The sequence below is a fragment of the Phymastichus coffea genome, unplaced genomic scaffold, assembly GCF_024137745.1.
Source record: "Phymastichus coffea isolate CEN01 unplaced genomic scaffold, Cenicafe_Pcof_1.1 PCOF00036, whole genome shotgun sequence".
Lineage (NCBI taxonomy): Eukaryota > Metazoa > Arthropoda > Insecta > Hymenoptera > Eulophidae > Phymastichus > Phymastichus coffea.
Genome location: NW_026706847.1, coordinates 1454062 through 1472345, shown reverse-complemented (window position 1 = coordinate 1472345; position 18284 = coordinate 1454062). Strand labels below are relative to the sequence as shown.

Here is an 18284-nt window from a genome sequence, read left to right as displayed (position 1 = left end):
CGTTTCCATACTTCTCTCATCGTGTAAATCGTACTTTTATAAAGTAGATCGTAACGTTTGAAACGCCGTTGATAAAACAATTATACTTTGATCTCTTTGACACAAACAAAAATCGTGAGTTTGTTAGCTACGTTTGTAGCTAATCGAGAAAAACAATTTAAAAAAACAAAAGAAATATAACGTTACAAACTGAAAAAAATAGATTCGCTTTTGGTATCGCATACAAAAAAGAATAAGCAGAGACGATGTCCGATGCATGTATGTATTACCCGAGTATCGTGTGTGTGTGTGAATGTGTGTGTGTGTGTGTGTGTGTTTTAAAGCGCAAAAACAGAAAAAAAATAATAATAATAAAACAAAATCAAATGAACAATTAGTATTATGGTATATGTACCAGGACGAGGTACACTTTGGCAGATAAGATGTTTAATATGTATGTGTATGCGTGCGCGTGTGTATGTGTGTATGTGCGTGTAAGTTTGTAAAGAGGCTCGCTCTATATATTTTTTCTCTACGTCCGTAATGCGTGATTAGTCCTTGCTCTTGCTCGCCGAGGCCGCTTTCCTGGCCGCTTCTTTCAACTTATCCTGCGCATAAAATCATTTTATCCCCCGATTACCTATTTTGTTTCAATTAATCTTATACAAATTATTTATTAAAGTTTAATTTCCTGTATGTTAAGAAAAAAATAAAATTAAGAAAATGGCAGAAAAGAATCGCGACAACAGAGACCAATAGATTCTTAAATCGAAATCTTTTTTTTTTTTGAAAGAAAAAAAATTTCGCGTTCTTTTGCCGTTATTCACTTCCATTCTCAAATTCCATCACAGCTGACGTTAAGCTAAGTTTAACACACCTTTTTTCATCTTTTATTTTATAATTGAATATATTTTAATCTTTTTCTTTTAAATGGGAATGTACGTGTAATTTTCTCACACACTCTTTCTTGCACTCAAGAACTGTTTTAAAAAATTTTTGCCTGCCACGTTCCACTATGACCTACATTTAACGAGTGCATATTTGCTGCAAGAATCTTTTAAAACGAGACTGTACTGGAAGCTTTTTCTTCTTTTTATCTTCGAAACTAAAAACTCTTTTCCGTATAATCGACAGAGAAGCATAGAAGTATCGTTCAAAATGAAAACAACAATGAATTCAATGAGATCCCGCAACTCCGATTATATTGCACTTAGTAACGGCAAAAATCGAACTACGCATACATTGATCACAACATCAACAACAATAACCTACGCTTAATCGGATAATTATCTTTAAAAAAGTTTAAAGTGATCGTCGTTGCGAGAATGACGTATATATATTGTGTGTCGCATCAGATACGAAAACAAAACAAGAAACAATTTTTCAATGACAAAGCTTTTCCTCTCAATTCCATCCTAATTGACGTTGATTCAATGGCCAATCGCGCTTAAGGTCAGGACAGGAACAACGCGTCTATGCTTCTCTCTCGTGTGGTTTTGATGTGACTCGCGACACGAGCTGCGCATACATGCAACATCCACACATACACACACAACTGGTAAGTTCTTCTACATGTATAATGGAGAGGATGAGAAACGATAAGAAAATGTACCTAACATGCGGATGAATAAGTAACAATGATGTTGCAACTCGGCCTCGCGCGCGTTAATATTTTTTTCATTTCTTGTTTGCTAAAAAGCATCGCATTATTTTGGTTTCGTCTATTTTTTTTATTTCTTTATTTTCTTTTCATCTTCCTTAGTTTATAACCCCAACAACGGACGCAGTCTTGGGTCTAGTCTCCAGAATAAAATCTTGTTCCAACTCTTTCGACTATATTAATTTTTTTACTTTTTTACAAACACTTCTTTAAAATCGAACCTATCTAAATCTTATCTAACGCTACAGAATAAATCTGCATTTTTGTAATATCTGAAACATGTATATGTATGTATGGATGAAAGAATGTATTTTTTGTATTCTGTATTCTCCAAGGTAATATGGCCAAATTTGTTTAAAAACACAAAAATGATCAATTAAACGTAAAACGACATCTATACCAATTTCGCGGATGTAAATATTATTCCTCCTCAAAATGACACGTCTCCCCTGCTTTAACAATATATATAATCCATCTCTTAGACATATATATATATATATATGTATTGTTTTTTATCTATTTATATCTCATTCCTCAGGTATAATATTGATATTTTTCTCTCTATTTGCACGCAAATAATCTAGATCAATGCACAGTTCATGCCTTGCAGTGTCCCTCGTATCGTGCGATGTTTTATTATAACGACGACAATGTAACGCGTGCGAGAACGAAGACGAAGAAGCCGCGATTCGCTCGCAGCGCTCACTTGGACTCAGGTAACTGTCATTGAGAAAACTTGTCTTTGCAGCAATCAGACAGCGAACGATACAGGCTTCTTCATCTTTTGCACTCGCCTATGCACACGCACGCACACACACACGCACACACACATATACCTGAATAAATATATATAATTATTTATCTTTCTTTATCTCTCGCCGAACCACTTTTGCCCTTTCTTCTCCTGTGTACATAATGTTTCATATTTATAAATATACAAGTCATTATTATTTGTTTGTTTGTTTCGAGAGCGGTGAACCAGTGCCTTTGGCTCTGCGTTCAATTGTACTGAAGTAGAGTGGATGTTTTAATAACCGATTTGGAAAAATGTTTGAGCTATAATTCTATAGATAGTATTTTCATTTTGTTGCTGTTTTCATTGCAACTTTAACTTACTGATTAATATTATATCGGGCTAACGATACTATACCTAGTTAATATATGTAACGATGCGTATGTTTTGTCCTATCGAATGCTTCCTATTTAAAACCTACCCTGAACGAACAATAATTTAATTATAGCGGAAATTAATCACCTATATGTATATATATGCTTTCTCTTGTTCTCTCTCTTTCTCTCACTCTCTCTCTCTCTCTCTCTCTCACGAAAAAAATTGGAACACAATTCTCCAGCCGTTCGTATAATTTAATCATTTTTCTTTTAACCTCGCGTTTTTTTTATAATTTGTGTGTATTTGTGTATTGTGTGTGTGTATATATATATTTGTGTATGTGTGCGAGCGCGCACGTGTTACTAAAATCTATTATTTTCGTACATGAAAAATCAGCGTAAGAAGACAGTGATTTGTCTTCCAAAAATCGATTGAATAGTACGTAATTTACGCATTCCCCAATAAAATATATATGAAAAAAATCAACCTCTGTTTTGCAGTTTAATTTTTGCCTGCACGAAACGTCGCGTTTTTAATTAATTATACTTAAAAATCTAATTTCCTATAATCGTTCCTTTTCGAACGACTTTTTATACCGCGGAATATTATTTAGAGGAGAAAAAAAGAACGACATTTGTATCTTTGTCATATTTGTTTTTTTTTTTGCTCGTTTTTGTTTTATATCATTATACTTTGTATAATATATATATGCTAAGAAAAAACACGAAACTTTGGGCTCTCCGTAAGGCGAATTTGATTGTTCGAAGCGAAATTCACAAAAAAAATAAAAAACGATAACCGATTAGACACACGCGCTATTGACAAAAAGTATTATTATGACGTGTCTCTCGGTGTCTGACTCAAGTCACGCGCAGATCGAAAAAAGCTTCTAAAAATGATCAATAAAAAAACATTCAACAGCTAATGAAGAATTAATGAACATTAATATAGCTACATAACAATGATAAATCTTTGGGGATAATGAATTCAACTAATAAGAGAAAAGAAAAGAAGCATCATTATGTATGTAAGAAATGGATGGGAGCATAATGAGTGAAGTATAGGCAGGGGTTGTGGGCGCAATTACAGCAACGACGGAATGATTAGTTCTCTCTCGTGTTGAGGGGACCAGCCCCGCAATTATATAGAGTGTAAAAATAATTATATTAATATTATACGAGAATATAATAATTATAAGCATTCGTAAACAAAGTGCTTTCGATCTGCGTGTCAACGAGTATCTCTTTGGTAAAAATTAGCGTGGCTTTCTCGGTCATGTTAACCTCGCGATATATGCACTTTTATTTGGAAAAATGTTTTTTTCGATGAACAGTCAAATACGTTTACTTTGGCCAAAGTTATTGATTATTCTCAACAAATAAATTCTGTCGAGGTACGGCGAAAACGAGTACCTCATTTTCCATTATATATATATATATTTTTTTTTCTCTCTGTTCACGTCACCATTTTTTTGAAGGTCAATCGAAAAATTTTATTTTTTTTTTATTATAAAGTTCATCTACCTTTCAATAAAATGATAAATTTACAAATTCCTGTTGCGCATATCCTCTGAGGAACTAGCTTCTGGTGATTAAATAACCAAAGACGAGAGTCGTCTAAAGCACTGCTCTATAAACTTCGCTTTTCATCTGATATTTTTTTTCTCTATATAATTCATAATTTTTTTTCTTACATTTTGGAGCGTCGCTGTGTTTTGCGCGCTACTCGAGAATACCAAGGCATTCTTTTCCTTCCCTTCCTTGCTCTTTGCGTACGCGTCTGACTAAAAAACAATAGTGTCAAGAAAGAATAATAATATATTAAAAATTATTTTAAAAAGCTGGCCTGTAAAAAATGATTTCGAAGTGGGGGGAATAAAAGCGGTGACTTCTCGAGCAGCTGCTATATTAAAACACCTTTATACTAGCGCAACGACTCTCCCTCTCGATATATTCAATGCATCAAATATCGAATTTAAAGCTATGTTTGAAGTTGTTTATCTTTTTAAAATCATACAACTATTAATTGTGTATCGCAATAAATTCTGGCTGCGAATCCTGCTTCTCAATGAACAAGTGTCGTATTTCATATTTATATTTAAATAATATAACGTATTTTTCTCAATGTGTATGTGATAAAGCCCCGTAACGTGGTGTATCACAGAACAATTGTAATAGTTTTATACTTCTTTCTCTCCCTCTCTCACTTTCTTTGTATCTTTCTCTCTTTCACTATATGTAACATGTAATATTTATAGAAGAATTCTTAAAAAGTAAAATCTATCATTTAACGAGCCGTGATGGATGAAAATGAATGGTGATGTAGAATAGTAGTAGTAGTAGTAGAAGTAGTAGAAGTAGTAGTAGCAATGCAGGCGCTATAGTGATGCTGCGATAAGGTGACGACGGGTGTCGGGAATATATATCATTTCTTTGCTTTGATGCTCTCACTCGTTAATATCGAATTTTGCTTTTTTTCATTAGAGAAAAAAAAATTTGTTTAAAGCGGACAACGGGCGTGTGCGGGCGAAGAGAAGTGCGATAGCGCACCAAAAAACCATTCACCTTCTTTCAGCTTTCGAAATGACAACGAAGCGAGTGTCAAAAAGTGTTTGTTTTCCTCTATCTGAACTCGGTAAATGATTTTTTGCTGTAATGGTAACGTGGACTCCCTCGAAAAAAAATACATCGGCCACACAACGAGATTAAAGCGGCCGAAGGACAAAAGAACAACAGCAATGGATTGTCTTTCGGCCGCCTTAGAATCCCGCTTGAAAGCTTTACGTACGGGTTGTATTATGTAAAGGTGGAGGGAAGGAGGATAATAACGAAGCTACGTGAGAACAGAGTGTATATGGCAATGAATCTAACACATGTATCGTAGAGGAGCTGTCTCTCTCTCTCTTTCTCGGACACACTCTCTCCCTCTCTCTCTTTCTCTCTCTCTCTCTCTCTCTCTCGCTCTCTCTCTCGCTCTCTCTCTCGCTCTCTCTCTCGCTCTGAATGGGACGACGACAGCAAATCGATACGCGAGGACTTGGCTGACCGCTCGTCTCGCGAGCCCTTTTTGCCGTATCTCTCATCGACGGTCGCCGGCGTGAAAATCTACAGCAGGTGTTGTCGAGCGAGCGTTGACGAGAAAGAACAGCAGCAACAGTAGCGTAAAAGAAGAATTGTATTTAGAGAGTGGCGGTAGGGCGAGAAGAGAGGAGCAGCCAGCCAGTGGCAGCGAGATTGGCAACAAGATCAACTTGGTTGGAGTTGTCAGTGGTGGTGGTAGTGGTGGTGGTTGGGTGTTGATTATTATCGGGGTGATTATTATTGGCCGATCAATGAATCATGCCGGTAATGGTATTGTGACGCGCTCGCTTCGCCTCCTCCTCGCTGACCCTGTGCTTGATCAAATAGTGAGCGGTTCTGATGCAGTCGGGATAGCCCGTGATCGTGACAATGCGATTTCTGGTACCGGGGGCAAAGATGCCCTTCTTCGAGATCTGTATGTTCGCGCCACTGAGCTGTTGTATCTCAACGAGATTCCGACCGCCGGGTCCCAATATCGCTCCCACTATAACCTCTGGGATCTCAATGTCCTCCTTGCCCTCCTTGATGCCAACGGCGGCGGCCGCAGCGGCTGCCGCGTTAGCCGCCTCGACCTGGCCGCTCGAGGCGACCGGCGACTTACTTACGAGTGACAAGTGGTTGGTGCCCAGACCGAACGAGTTGTTGTTGAGGTTTATCGCGGCCGCGGCCGCTGCGGCGGCACTGTTGTTCGGCCGGAACGGGTCGACGAACGGCTCGTAGCGATCCAACGCTGAGCGCGGAGTCGGCGACGTGGAGCCCAGAGTCGGCACCGTGCCGATTGGACCGAACACTCCGCCGTTGTTGTTCGAGCCGTTGGCCACCGTCGTCTGCGACTCCATCGCGTTGCCCAGGTACGACATCGAGCCCGGCACCAGACCCATGCCCAGCACGTTGTACTTGACCAGAGTGGCCACTGCCGCCAGTATCTCCGTGGCCGCGGGCTCGCCGAAGCCGGTGCTGCGCAGCGACAGCTTTATGTGCTCCAACAGCTGAGTGGTCTGACTGGGCGTCGAGCCCGCCGTCAGCGCTGCGCCCAAGTTCAGGTTCAGGCTTAGACCGGCTCCGTTCAGCAGGCTCACTGGAACAGCGCAGCGAATATCATTGTTAACTCCGTCCTCGTTACAGCGCAGCAGCGCATCAATTCAAATATCCATTCGCGCATTAGTCGGTAAGCTGCGGCAACTATAATTAAGATCTCTCGCTGTGTGCGCGTGCTATAGTCGCCGCCTAATGAAGCGCGCCGCGCGCTCGTGCAGGAAGTTATCCTTGACATTTCCTTATTATCGATTCCATGCATTAATTAACGCCCGACGCAGCCGTGTGCGCCGCCATTTGCCTTCGCGAGCGCGATGTAATCGGTGTCCAACATTATTTTCAATTAAATTACACGCGTTTCGCGTTGCTTCTCTCGATTCGAGCCAGCTTGTTTTTTCTTTTCTAAATTCTTATCTAAACAGGTCGTCGTCGTTGTCGCATCTCTTCAAGATTTAATACTGGATATACATGTAAACGAGAGAGCTAAAATATTCAAGTTCTAAGGCGCACGGGTCGTAACAACGCGAGACCAGTTATGCGAGTTATGTTATTGTTATTTTTTTTTAATACAAGTGTGCTCGAAACTTTATAGCAGTGCAGCGTTCGCTTTACACTCAGAGACCTCGCTCGCACTCGACTCCTTACAATCGACTGAAAACTCAAAGCTGCGCAAGTGGATTCGTACCTGTGTTGATGCCAGCGGTCGAGGTATAAGTCGGCGTTGTAGTTGGTGTTTGAGCGTATGGGCTACCGGTCGGGTTGTAATTGGCAACCGGGCCACTGACGTCCGCGTAACTGACATTCAAGCAAGTGCCGCTCTGTGGGTCATCGGCGACTTTGGCGATGATCATCAGCAGAGCGTTGCGATTATTCTCTTTCTCGCCGATCACCGTGATACAGCGCTCCTGCAGTGATACGTCTTTGGCCTTCTGAGAGATCTGCACGTAGGCGCCTGTCTCCTCCTTGATCTGCTTTATGTAGTTGCCGGCCTTGCCGATTATCATACCTGCTGTGCTATTCGGCACCAGGATTTTCACCTGCGAAGTGGACGTGTCAACGTTAGCTCAAATTCTTTTCGTATTCTTTTCGTGCGTAGTTGCTGATTTAGAACATGCTTCAAGTTAAATGCAGTGACGAGAAAAGTTAAGTGCGCACGCTTCTACTATTGACGCTAGAGTTCTCATTAAACTTTGATTCCATGGGAATGAAAAGAATCATGTTAACTTTCATTTAAAAAAAGGGCTGAATATAAAAGTCACTGCGGTCCATTCGGGAAATGAGCCTTGTGCAGAAAAGAAAAAAATTATGGAAAATAAAAAGGGAGAAACCTCTTGGAAAATGCGATTCAGTTGTTACGCGAGCGCTGAAAAAATGTATTCCATTCTCACAGTATCATACGATTGTAACGCAATTTTACAGAATGACTGTAGAAGTACAAAACAAAAATTTAGCGCGAGCAAGTAGCGTAAGGCCAGATTTGGCAAGACAATAGTGGATTGCATATTAAATTTTCCCCGAAGCGTTTATTAATAACTTTCTTTCGCCGATCCCGCGTGAACGAGCAATCGAACGGCTTTCCTTGAAGCGAAACGACAGACGAATAGTTCGAGAGCGAGTCGCCAGCTAACGAACGGAAAAGAGTTATAATAAGCCAAAAAGCACGCGACTGCATGAAATTTACGTAACGCGTGCTCTTATTTTCATCCGCGCGCTCGCGCGAGTGTCACGAGCGCAAAATCACGGAGAGGCTACACAATGGCAAAGTGTATTCGCCGTAACGGTTCCCAGCAGATCGGCTAATAAACGAATATGCATCCTCGATGCGCGAGCCTCTGGCCGGCGGCGACGGTCGGGCAAGTGGCGTTGCGAAAGATCGCGCATTCGCATAAGGCGGCTATCCGAGGCCCGAGGCTCTCGCCTTGAACTTCGCCCGCTGCAGCGGGGAAGAAAAATCGAGCGCTCGCGCGCAGCCGACGTACGCGGCTCGCCGAGCTCGAGCTCCGAGCGCTAAAAATAAAGTTGCCAAGCGCGAGAGGCTTCGGGAGACGATTAAATCGCTATTTCTTTTCCTCTCGCGCGTTCTCGCGCTCGTTCTCGCGCTCGTCCTCGCTCGCGCCTCTATTTCACCAATGATGTTGCGCCAACGAGGCTTCTTCGGTCGCGACGCGCTAGGCCAAAAGCGCGTCAATGGTAATCGACGCGGAAAATATAACGAGCAGCAGCGCGCTCGGATGAACCTTTTCTGCCTCGCGTACACGCGGACACGCGCGCGCGCGCTCGCCGAGCGTCCCCTAACTGGGTCATTGCTAACAAGCGCGGCTCGTACATACGGCTACGCTACTGCCGCTGCGGCTAAGCCCGGCGACTTTACACTTTGCCATTTTGCCATGACTTTTGCACGATAGGGAAAGCCAGAGGTCCGTGCGAGCCGTTAAGCTCGATGCCATCTGCTCGAGTGCTCTTGCGTTTGCTTGCACTACCAGCTACAGCGAACCGACGCCACCTTGTTATTTTATTTCATTTTTCTTTTTAATTTTCCCATTAAATTTAACTAATCGGCTGAAGATAAAAACAACGCGATCGCTAGCATAATATAGCTAATGAGGCGGGTACGCGCAATTGCAACAACTCTCAAACGTAAATCATGGCTTGCGTTATAGCGCAAGATAAATTTATTCATTAGCCTTAGAAACTGGCTGCAGCTTATTTATAGAATGATTATTATTACGCTTAATTCGAGAGAGAGAGAGAAAGAGAGAGAGGGAGGGATATGAAGGTTTCGTCATTTCGAAAATTGAATTATCGTCGAACGAAATAGGATCGTCAACATATACGCCCCGCTTTTCTTTTCGTTCATTAATAATGCATTTCAGTAATTCGCCTGATACATAATTACGTGTATTTTAAGCTATGTGTCCTCTGTTTTATTTATAGATTCGCTGGGCGCTACAAATGCTTGGGAGAGCGAGATCCAACTGTCAAATCGTAATATTCTTTTTTCTTTCTCGAAATAAATTGGATTAATTTGTTGCAGCGTTAAACGGATTAAGATTTCGATGAAGATGCGGAAAATCGGAGTCGTTGAGTATAGAAATAAGAATTCAGCTGGTTACCTGCTTGTCCCTTTCGGCGGTTGTTTTGCCAGAGTCAAAGTCAACTGTCGTCTTGGTCGTGAGATCGGGTTTCTCGCGGATTTTCTCCATAATGAAATCCATGACCGCCATAATGGCCTCGACGGTGCCCGTTATCAGACACACCCGCTCGGTCGTTCCTGCAAAAAAGCACCCCGATTAATTAAGCGACACGTAACGCCGACGGAGAATGAACAATGAAGCATAGGCCGAATGGCTTAATTGTTATGGCGGCGTTACGTAAAGCGCCGCCGCCGCGGGGTGCGGGCTGCACGCGAACGATATTGGAAGAGTACTCACCTGGATAAAAGTCGTGAGACTTGGACATTTTGACCCTAGCCCCCGTGTCCTTCTGCAGCTGCGCGATCGTCTCGCCGCCTTTGCCGATGATCGCGCCGGCCGCCACTCCTGGCACCAGAACTTTGAGGTGGTACGTGCCATCTCCTCCTGCAAAACAGCAATAACCACAAATTCTCCGATTAATCGTTTGAGCTTGGACCACTCGAGTTGCCGCTTCACCTGACACACGTATAACCGAACGAGATATCATCGAGACGATGAAACGCTAGCAAAATAAACCCGACGACTTTGCAGGCTAGCTCTAGTGTCATTTTATGATCGTTTTAGGTTAATCTTCAAATATCGGCCTGCCTTTGAGATACTTCGTTACAGCGTTATTAGCATCAATGTCGGACCCTTCATTGCGGCTTTCAAAGGGGGCAGTCGATTGTTAGAGCTTTTTTCGAGCGTTATGCTTTTCATTGCCAATCGGCTTGTCAACAGTTTTCGTCAAGAACGTTTTGTAACCTCCCGTAACGAGCTGACGATATTGCCAATCAGGATGTATTAGAGATGAGAGGCGCCTCATCAACTCGAGGCATTTTCAATGAAAACAAATTATATTCGATGACGTCAGATGCAGCCATGTCCAATGTAATTATTAAGCGCGCAGGCGGCGAAAGAGTAGCGACTATCCGATAAATCTGTGCTTTTTGCACAACTCGCGTGGCAAAACTAGTCGGTCGAGTTAAGTTGAAAAAAAAAAAAAAAAAATCTACGCTATCAGCGGCAGGCCATTACGTTGCGAGCTCGGATAGGCATTAATTATCACCATCGAACATTTTTTTTTTAATGCAACGCACGCGCGTTACGCCAAACACGTCGAGAGCGTTGCTTTTTCGAGTCGCCGCGCTGGCCTAAAAATTGTGCGCTTTCGAAAAATAAAACATTCGCACTTGGCACGAGTGTCCGTTGGCGTATAAACGACGAGAGAGAGAGAAAGAGAGAGAGAGAGAGAAAACGTACGAAAGCAAATCCGCGCATGTACCAATCTGAAAATAAATTTCGCCTTGTGCGCTGAAACGCAAACTATATTGCACTTGCCAGCAAGTTGATAAGATAACTATGTGGCCAAGGTCAGCAGTTGAAATGCATTGTTTATGACATGTATAACGGCATTTCTCGCTGCTCGTTTCGATTGCACACACACGCACGTACTCGTAATATTGTTTCGAATAATAAATTACTCTGCAATTTTTTTTTTCAACTCAAGTACCTTGAAAAGCAAATTCCACTAAAACTGATTTTTTTCCAATTAAAAAACATTGTAAACGGCAAAAGGAGTAGAATAATTTGCGTTTACGAATCAATTTTTTATAAATTCACTCCTAAGATTACATTCATCGAGATAAGATAATAAAGAACGAGGCAATAAAATTGTTCCGTGTACGATATTCGGAACATCAGAAGCATCAGCACCTGAAGCAAGCAACTGACGTAAATCGATAAAACGGTATTCCAACATGCGAAAGTGTGTATGACGACGACGAGTAGCAAGTGTACGAAATGTTCTCTTCAAGCAACATATTGCGCAAAAAATTCAATACACTTTTTTGAATCTTTCGCCTGCCTATAATTTGGCGTTGCGTGAATAATAAAAAAGCGCGTAGGCTAGAAGAATCATAAAAAGAATCCATCAACACGCCAATAACTTTCATAGTTGCAATCTTACGATGCAACGCACTTAGCTCTATCGATTTTCCTTCGTCTTTGCGCATAATTTATCCTCGAAGCTCGTGGTTAAGCCACAGGAATTTGACGAATCCCAAACTGAAAATACCAGCTGGCCGCAGAGAGCAATTATACCCGTGGCGCGTTCTCTCTATATGTAAATTACATTCTCCTCTGCGCTCAAATGAGAAAGAATCCTCGTGGCCTCTGCACGTACATTTTTTTCTTGTTCAGCCTACTTTTCGACAACAAATCCAGACGCACACGTATACGCATTCCTGAGAAGTAGGTCGAGCCGAAATTCGTCAGGGTGACTAACCTGCTTGATTGTTGACGCGCATCCTATGAGAAAATATAATAAAGACCTGGTCGCGCACTGCGTGCACTTTACTTTCCACGCGTACACAAATACACAGCAGTCGACCTTGACCCACGACCTCGCGCGCGCGATACGACGTTGTTTTTGATTCTCGCTTCAAGAAAATATAGAAAAGAAGACTACAATGACTGCCGTAGCAACGAGCAGCAAAGAAGAACAGTGCCACATCCTCGAGCTCGCCCGTTCAGGACTGCCGGTGACAGCCACGAAGTGAGAGACAGAGAGAGAGAGAGAGGTTTTTCTCTCTCTCGTTCTTTTCGACGAAGAGAAGCGAGTCTCCCCCACTCTCTCCATCTCAATGCGGATGACACCTCTCTTTTTCTCGCGGTTGATCGCTCGCGTGTTGCACACATTTTTTTCAGTGAGAAGCTGCTACTTTACCGACCCGTTCGCTGCATCTCTCTGAGCACTCGATGTCGCGATGCCACTGCATTTTCAGAGGCAATCGACAAATTTTTAACTTTCACGTGCGCTACCTCTTATCGTGGAAAATCTCGCAGCAGGGGGGAGGGGTCTCTAAAAGAAAAGTAAGAAAGCAGCTGTTAGGAGATGCGGTGAATGAGGAGCGTCATATGGAAGCGTGAGGTCACCGATCGATTGAGAGATCCACACGTACACACGGCGATTAAATATGCTAATGGTATGTAAGAGAAGAAAAAAAAAAGAAGAGCTAGCGTGTGGAATTCATCATGGCTGCACAATGCGTTACCGTCGTCCCCGAAATAAAATTAAAAAAAAACAGCTGAGTTTACACTCAAACATAGCGGGCTTGATATAAGCCGTGTGTACGTTGCGAGAGCTCGTACGTATCATTACGAAAACACCCAACCGCGTGTGTAAATACCTGTTATATTTCTCGTTATAATAACTGTGTACCCGCGTAGTTTTTGGATTCATACACGGTATTTCGCTTTGCGCGCGCGCGCGCACTCATACACACTCACACAGACACGCACACTCACACACGCACGCACACACACGCACACATGAGTATGTGGACTACCGAGGTGCCTCTCTAATGACAGCGTAGCTGGTTCGAGATATGATGCTTTCGAATGGCTTTTGTAGATATACGAGGACACGAAAAAAAGGAAAGTTTAATTAATTTATTTTCTGTTGTGAAGCCTCGTCGGTGTTTTAATCCCCTCTCTCTCTCTCTCTCTCTCACTCTCTCTCTCTCTCTCTTTTGTAATTGGACTGATTACAAAAGTACCCGTACGACGTTCTTCCCCCCTCTTGTATCTTTCTTGTGTTATTGCGACACTTCACACACAAACGGAAAGTTTCAAATCTATTTGTCTGCATCATAACCTTTTTTCAAAGCAGGAAGTCAACAATAATCGGCGAGTTTTATCAACATCAAGTGCAGCCCGTATACTAATTATCAGAAATACAAAATAACAGAGGCGAACAAGCTATGTCTTTGCGACTGATGGCGCGTGAATTCGAATCACGCGCCACGCTTGGGAGTGATATCGTTAGCGCGGAGACGTGGCACGCGCGACAAGCCTGCCACCCACATGTGATACACATGCACGCCCGAGTGCATCCACGTTATTTCTAGCGCAGCAATTGGATTTCGTTGGAACGAAAAAATTGTTATTGCTAGCGCGGAAAAGAAATTCGACCGAGTAAACATAATATACGAAAACGTTTGGTAGTGAGAGATGATGATGGATTGATTGAACGTTGAAAGGTAGGATGATGGAGTGTAAATTATACAAAAGTTCAAGTTTATGTGGAATGGATCGTTTTGCAAACACGCGAAAGCTTTTAGAATTGTTCGACGATGATCGCGACTAGAACATCAAGAGGTTAACGAAAAAAAGCAAATCTTGCAAGGGCTTGGACGATGTATACACACATGATGAGTTATCGGAACGTCCTAGTTCCTCTTGATTGATGGAAGAAGCTTTTAATAGCACGAATATTTTTTTTGTCGATTGCTGGACGCTTAATAAGTATTTTATCGCGTGAGCATTTAGAACTCATTTCATAAATCTTCGTAGTTTTTTTGATTTCTGGAAAATTGGTTTTTAAATAATTTAATCGTAAATTACACTTGACAGTGACGAAAGCTTACGTAAGATGAATTAAGAAAGTTTGATTGAATTGGCAATGGAAAGGAATTATTGATTCGTTGAAAGCGACAGCTTTTGTTTGAAAAATACCGCAGCCGAAAGTGAAAACTCGGAAATAATATTGACGCAACGAAAAGCTCGTTGAAGCAAACGACAATAGCAGTTCTAGCGCAAATGATTAACGAGAAACAGAGCCTTCGATTAATGACCTTCGTCGTCCGAAGTTCACGAAGGAAGGGAGAAAGCTTTTGTGGAAAATGGAAGTTTCGCAGTAATATAACTGTAACGTAACCGCGAATGGTGTCGCATCTGCAATCATTACGGATTTTAACGTATAATAATAGACAACGTTGCGTCGTCGTGACGGGAAGTCTCTCTCTCTCTCTCTCTCTCTCCACAAGAGTTTAATTATCATTCACATTGTGGTAATGAAACTTAAACCTTGAAACGTTCCAATTGTCTACTTATTCTATACTACATTAACGGAATATACAGTGAAGTTATTTGTTGGTGTTTCGTTTGGTCGTTTTTCCGAAAGGGAAAAAGAAAACGGGTCAACCGCGAGATTGAAGAGAACAATGATTTGCAACAGCGGTGGTGGTGAAGCCCGAAGCGAATGAAAATGTTACGCTTTAGCACTGGTCCCGCAACAGCGAATAGCTACCGTGATTTTTTCAATAACATATTCGTGTGCGCGTTGAACAGCAAAAATTTTAAACACGAATAATAATTTGCAGAATCGTTGTAAAACACCGCGGAGAGAGCGAGAGAATAGACGACGATCTAGAGCAATGGGATTTCTGGCATCGTGTGAATTATTGAACTTTGCTCTGAAACTGCTTATTCTCATTTGACGCCAGTTGAAATAGATAACCTATGCATAGCACGACCCTACGCTCCGCGTCAGAAATAAATATCCACGGAGCTGTGTTTGAATTCCGAATGATCGTCGCTTATCATCGCCGACGCAATCTTGCTTTCGATTTTTCGTAGCTTTTTATCTACGTGCGCGTGGACACAATGGGAACGCGAAGCAAAATTGTCGATCGAAATCCAAAGCAACTTGCCAGCGAGCCTGCATAATCCGTCTGCGGACACGTTTACGGAACGTGGCGCGCTTTTGAAAATGAAAGTCGTCGGCGTGGATCGATGAAGTTATGGCGCTCGGTGGTCCACCAAAGCGCCAAATCGCAGCGACAGGAGCTCTGGCAAAAGGCGAGCCGTGGGTGCGCAACGCGGAAACAAATATGCGATCAATTAGGTAAACCAGAGCTGGGGCCTAGCAAAAAGATCTGGCGTACAAAAAGCTCTGCCCCTTGTGCGCGCGCGCACCAACGCCAGTTGTACGATAGCAGGCTATGCAATCGAAGAGAGCTTTCGTGCGCGCTTGCGAAAAGTCCATACCCCACTGACCTTCATTCGCTCGCCCCACTCGCTCGCTCGCTCGCTCGCTCTGAAAATTACCATAATGAACGGACTGGGGGAGGAGGAGGCATCGCATCGAGCTTACGATTCTAATCGCCACAAGCGGATGATTAAACGAGTGCTGCACCTGCCGCGACGGATAGGCAAACGAAAATCAATAACCCAATTTCACTATTCCCCTTGCGAAGTGCTCGAAGACGCGAACGAGAAGAAAGAAGTGAGCCTACCGCGGTCGAAATGTCGCGCAAGGTTGCAAGCGGCAGAGGAGGGGGAGGAGCGCTTAGTCGCGCAATCATCGCGACACTCACCCACATATGCAACGGCAAACGTCGCCCCTCTAAGAACGAGATGCCTATTTGTAGGTCGCACGTTTTAAATGTCCAGAGCGACTGCGACGACAAGTGGCTCTCGCGAAGCACAGTCCAAAGCAAACATCCCGAGAGAATGCAAGAGAGCAAGAGAGCAAGAGAACGAGAGAGAGAGAGAGAGAGAGAGAGGAGAGAGAGAGAGAGAGAGAGAGAGAGAGAGAGAGAGAGGAGAGAGAGAGAGAGGAGAGAGAGAGACGCAGCAGCACGCGCGTGTGTACAGACGAAAATAACAACCACCCTGCACTCGCTGCCACTGCCGAGCGCAGTAAACAACGCACAAAGAGAATCTAACGCAAAATAGTCGTTCTTTCTCTCTGTCTCTGTCGCGCCTGCACGAAATCGAGAATCTGTGGCAAGGCCTGCTACAGACCAAAGCGAGCCTAACCTCAAAAGCTACAACACGACGAGTTGCACGCTGATGCAGCCGAGCAGAACTTACGAGAATCGATAAAAACTGACGTGCCATACCTGTGCCGTAATGCGAACGCTTTGTTGCTCCATTCTCGACGTCGCAGTCGAGAGGCCGTTTCCTGGAGTCGGCGATCTCCGGGGAGGGACACGTCTCCATTCCCGAGTCGGCGGCCATCTTGCCCACTGGCTCTATTACTGCTGCTGCTGCTGCTATACTGCTGCTCCCTCTCTCTCTCTCGTTCTCTCTCCCCCTCTCTATGTTTTCGTGCTCTTGCTCGCAGTCACTGTGTGCGCGAGCGAGCTCGACTTTGCGTTGTGTGGCGCACGCTCTCTCACGAAAAGAGAGAGAGATAGATTTAACGCACACGCGCGCACACTTTTATGTATACACACTCGGCTCCGTGTGTGGAAGTGTGTTTTCCTTCCTTCTGCTACGTTCGAGCGCGCTCTTCTGCTACGTGCAGAGCGGGATTGTCGATTGTGATATTCGCTCACTTATGCCATCTACTCGTATAGAATTTAGGCGCTGCCTCGCGACTCTCCGTGTGTTATATTGAAAGCTTCTTCTTCTTGCCGCTCGCAACAGACAGCTTGGTCGCTCTTGAGATAACGACAAATTACAACACTCGCGACACCACTCTTCTTGCTTGGCACACACTTTCCTTTTCTTTTTCTCTTCCTCGTCGATGATCGCGAGACCGTGGAGCTTGATGTTATTATTAGATGAAGTTTCTGCACGTGTGTAATGTTGATATATATAATGGTTGTTGATGTGCAGGAGAGCGCACGCAGTCGCGATATGCGGATGAACTTATTATATCAATAACGAGCCGAGCTTATATATATTGACAGCATGTGTGATGTTGAGAGAAATGTGTGGCACGTAGAGGTGAGGAGGCGCGTTAATGATGATCAAAAGAGAGAGAGAGAGAGATCGGGAGTCCGATCGGTGGTGGTGGTTGCTGGTGTGGTGTATAGCGAAGGCGATAAGACTGGCAAGATTAAAAAAAAACCAAGGAGGGGTACTCTTTTTTGTGTGTGACAGCGCTAAAATAATGACAGATAGGCATACATAGAAGATACACACACTGAGCAGCGAGAGAAATGAGCGAAAGAAATTATTTTTTATTGTTGTTGAGTCGAGTGACGGCGCATCTTCTATAATACAACAAATGACATGTGTGTGTATGTCTATGAATGTGAGTTGATGGAAGGGTCGGGGAAAAAGAATCTCTGCACTCTGGCGCGCGCGGACCTTTAGTTTGCAGTAAAACAACAATGCACTGTGGTATCTCAACGCGCACGTCACTGTAAATGTACAACAATAATACTCAAACGCTCAGTTCTTGGGTAGCTCGCTCTCTCGCGCGGGCTGCCGCGTCTCGACTGGTTACTACTCAGCTTGGCTGCGCCAAGCACTGCGTGCTACGGCGCTGGTGGTGGTGGTGGTGGCACACTCTCAGCTATCGCGCCTGTGCCGTGCTGTGACGTCCTCCCTACCTCTCCTCTTCGCTCGACTCGCAAAGCGCGCGCAGCCAGCTGGTTTGGTTTCCTTCTCGTGGCAGGGCTCCATGAGAGAGAGACGCTATATCTCTCTCTCTTTCTCTCTCTCTC

At 43.5% G+C, this 18284-nt stretch overlaps 1 protein-coding gene across 1 annotated transcript; it reads right to left on the bottom strand.

Annotated features, from left to right (window-relative positions):
• Positions 1 to 603: 603 nt before the first annotated feature.
• On the bottom strand, positions 604 to 17918 carry LOC131663477 (RNA-binding protein Pasilla). Its single transcript, XM_058933910.1, has 5 exons — positions 16728 to 17918; positions 10297 to 10443; positions 9979 to 10136; positions 7551 to 7902; positions 604 to 6908 (listed from the first exon to the last, which is right to left on the bottom strand). The coding sequence occupies exons 1-5, from the start codon at positions 16843 to 16845 to the stop codon at positions 6079 to 6081; spliced, it is 1605 nt and encodes a 534-aa protein (XP_058789893.1). The 5' UTR covers positions 16846 to 17918; the 3' UTR covers positions 604 to 6078.
• Between the last annotated feature and the right edge of the window lie 366 nt (positions 17919 to 18284).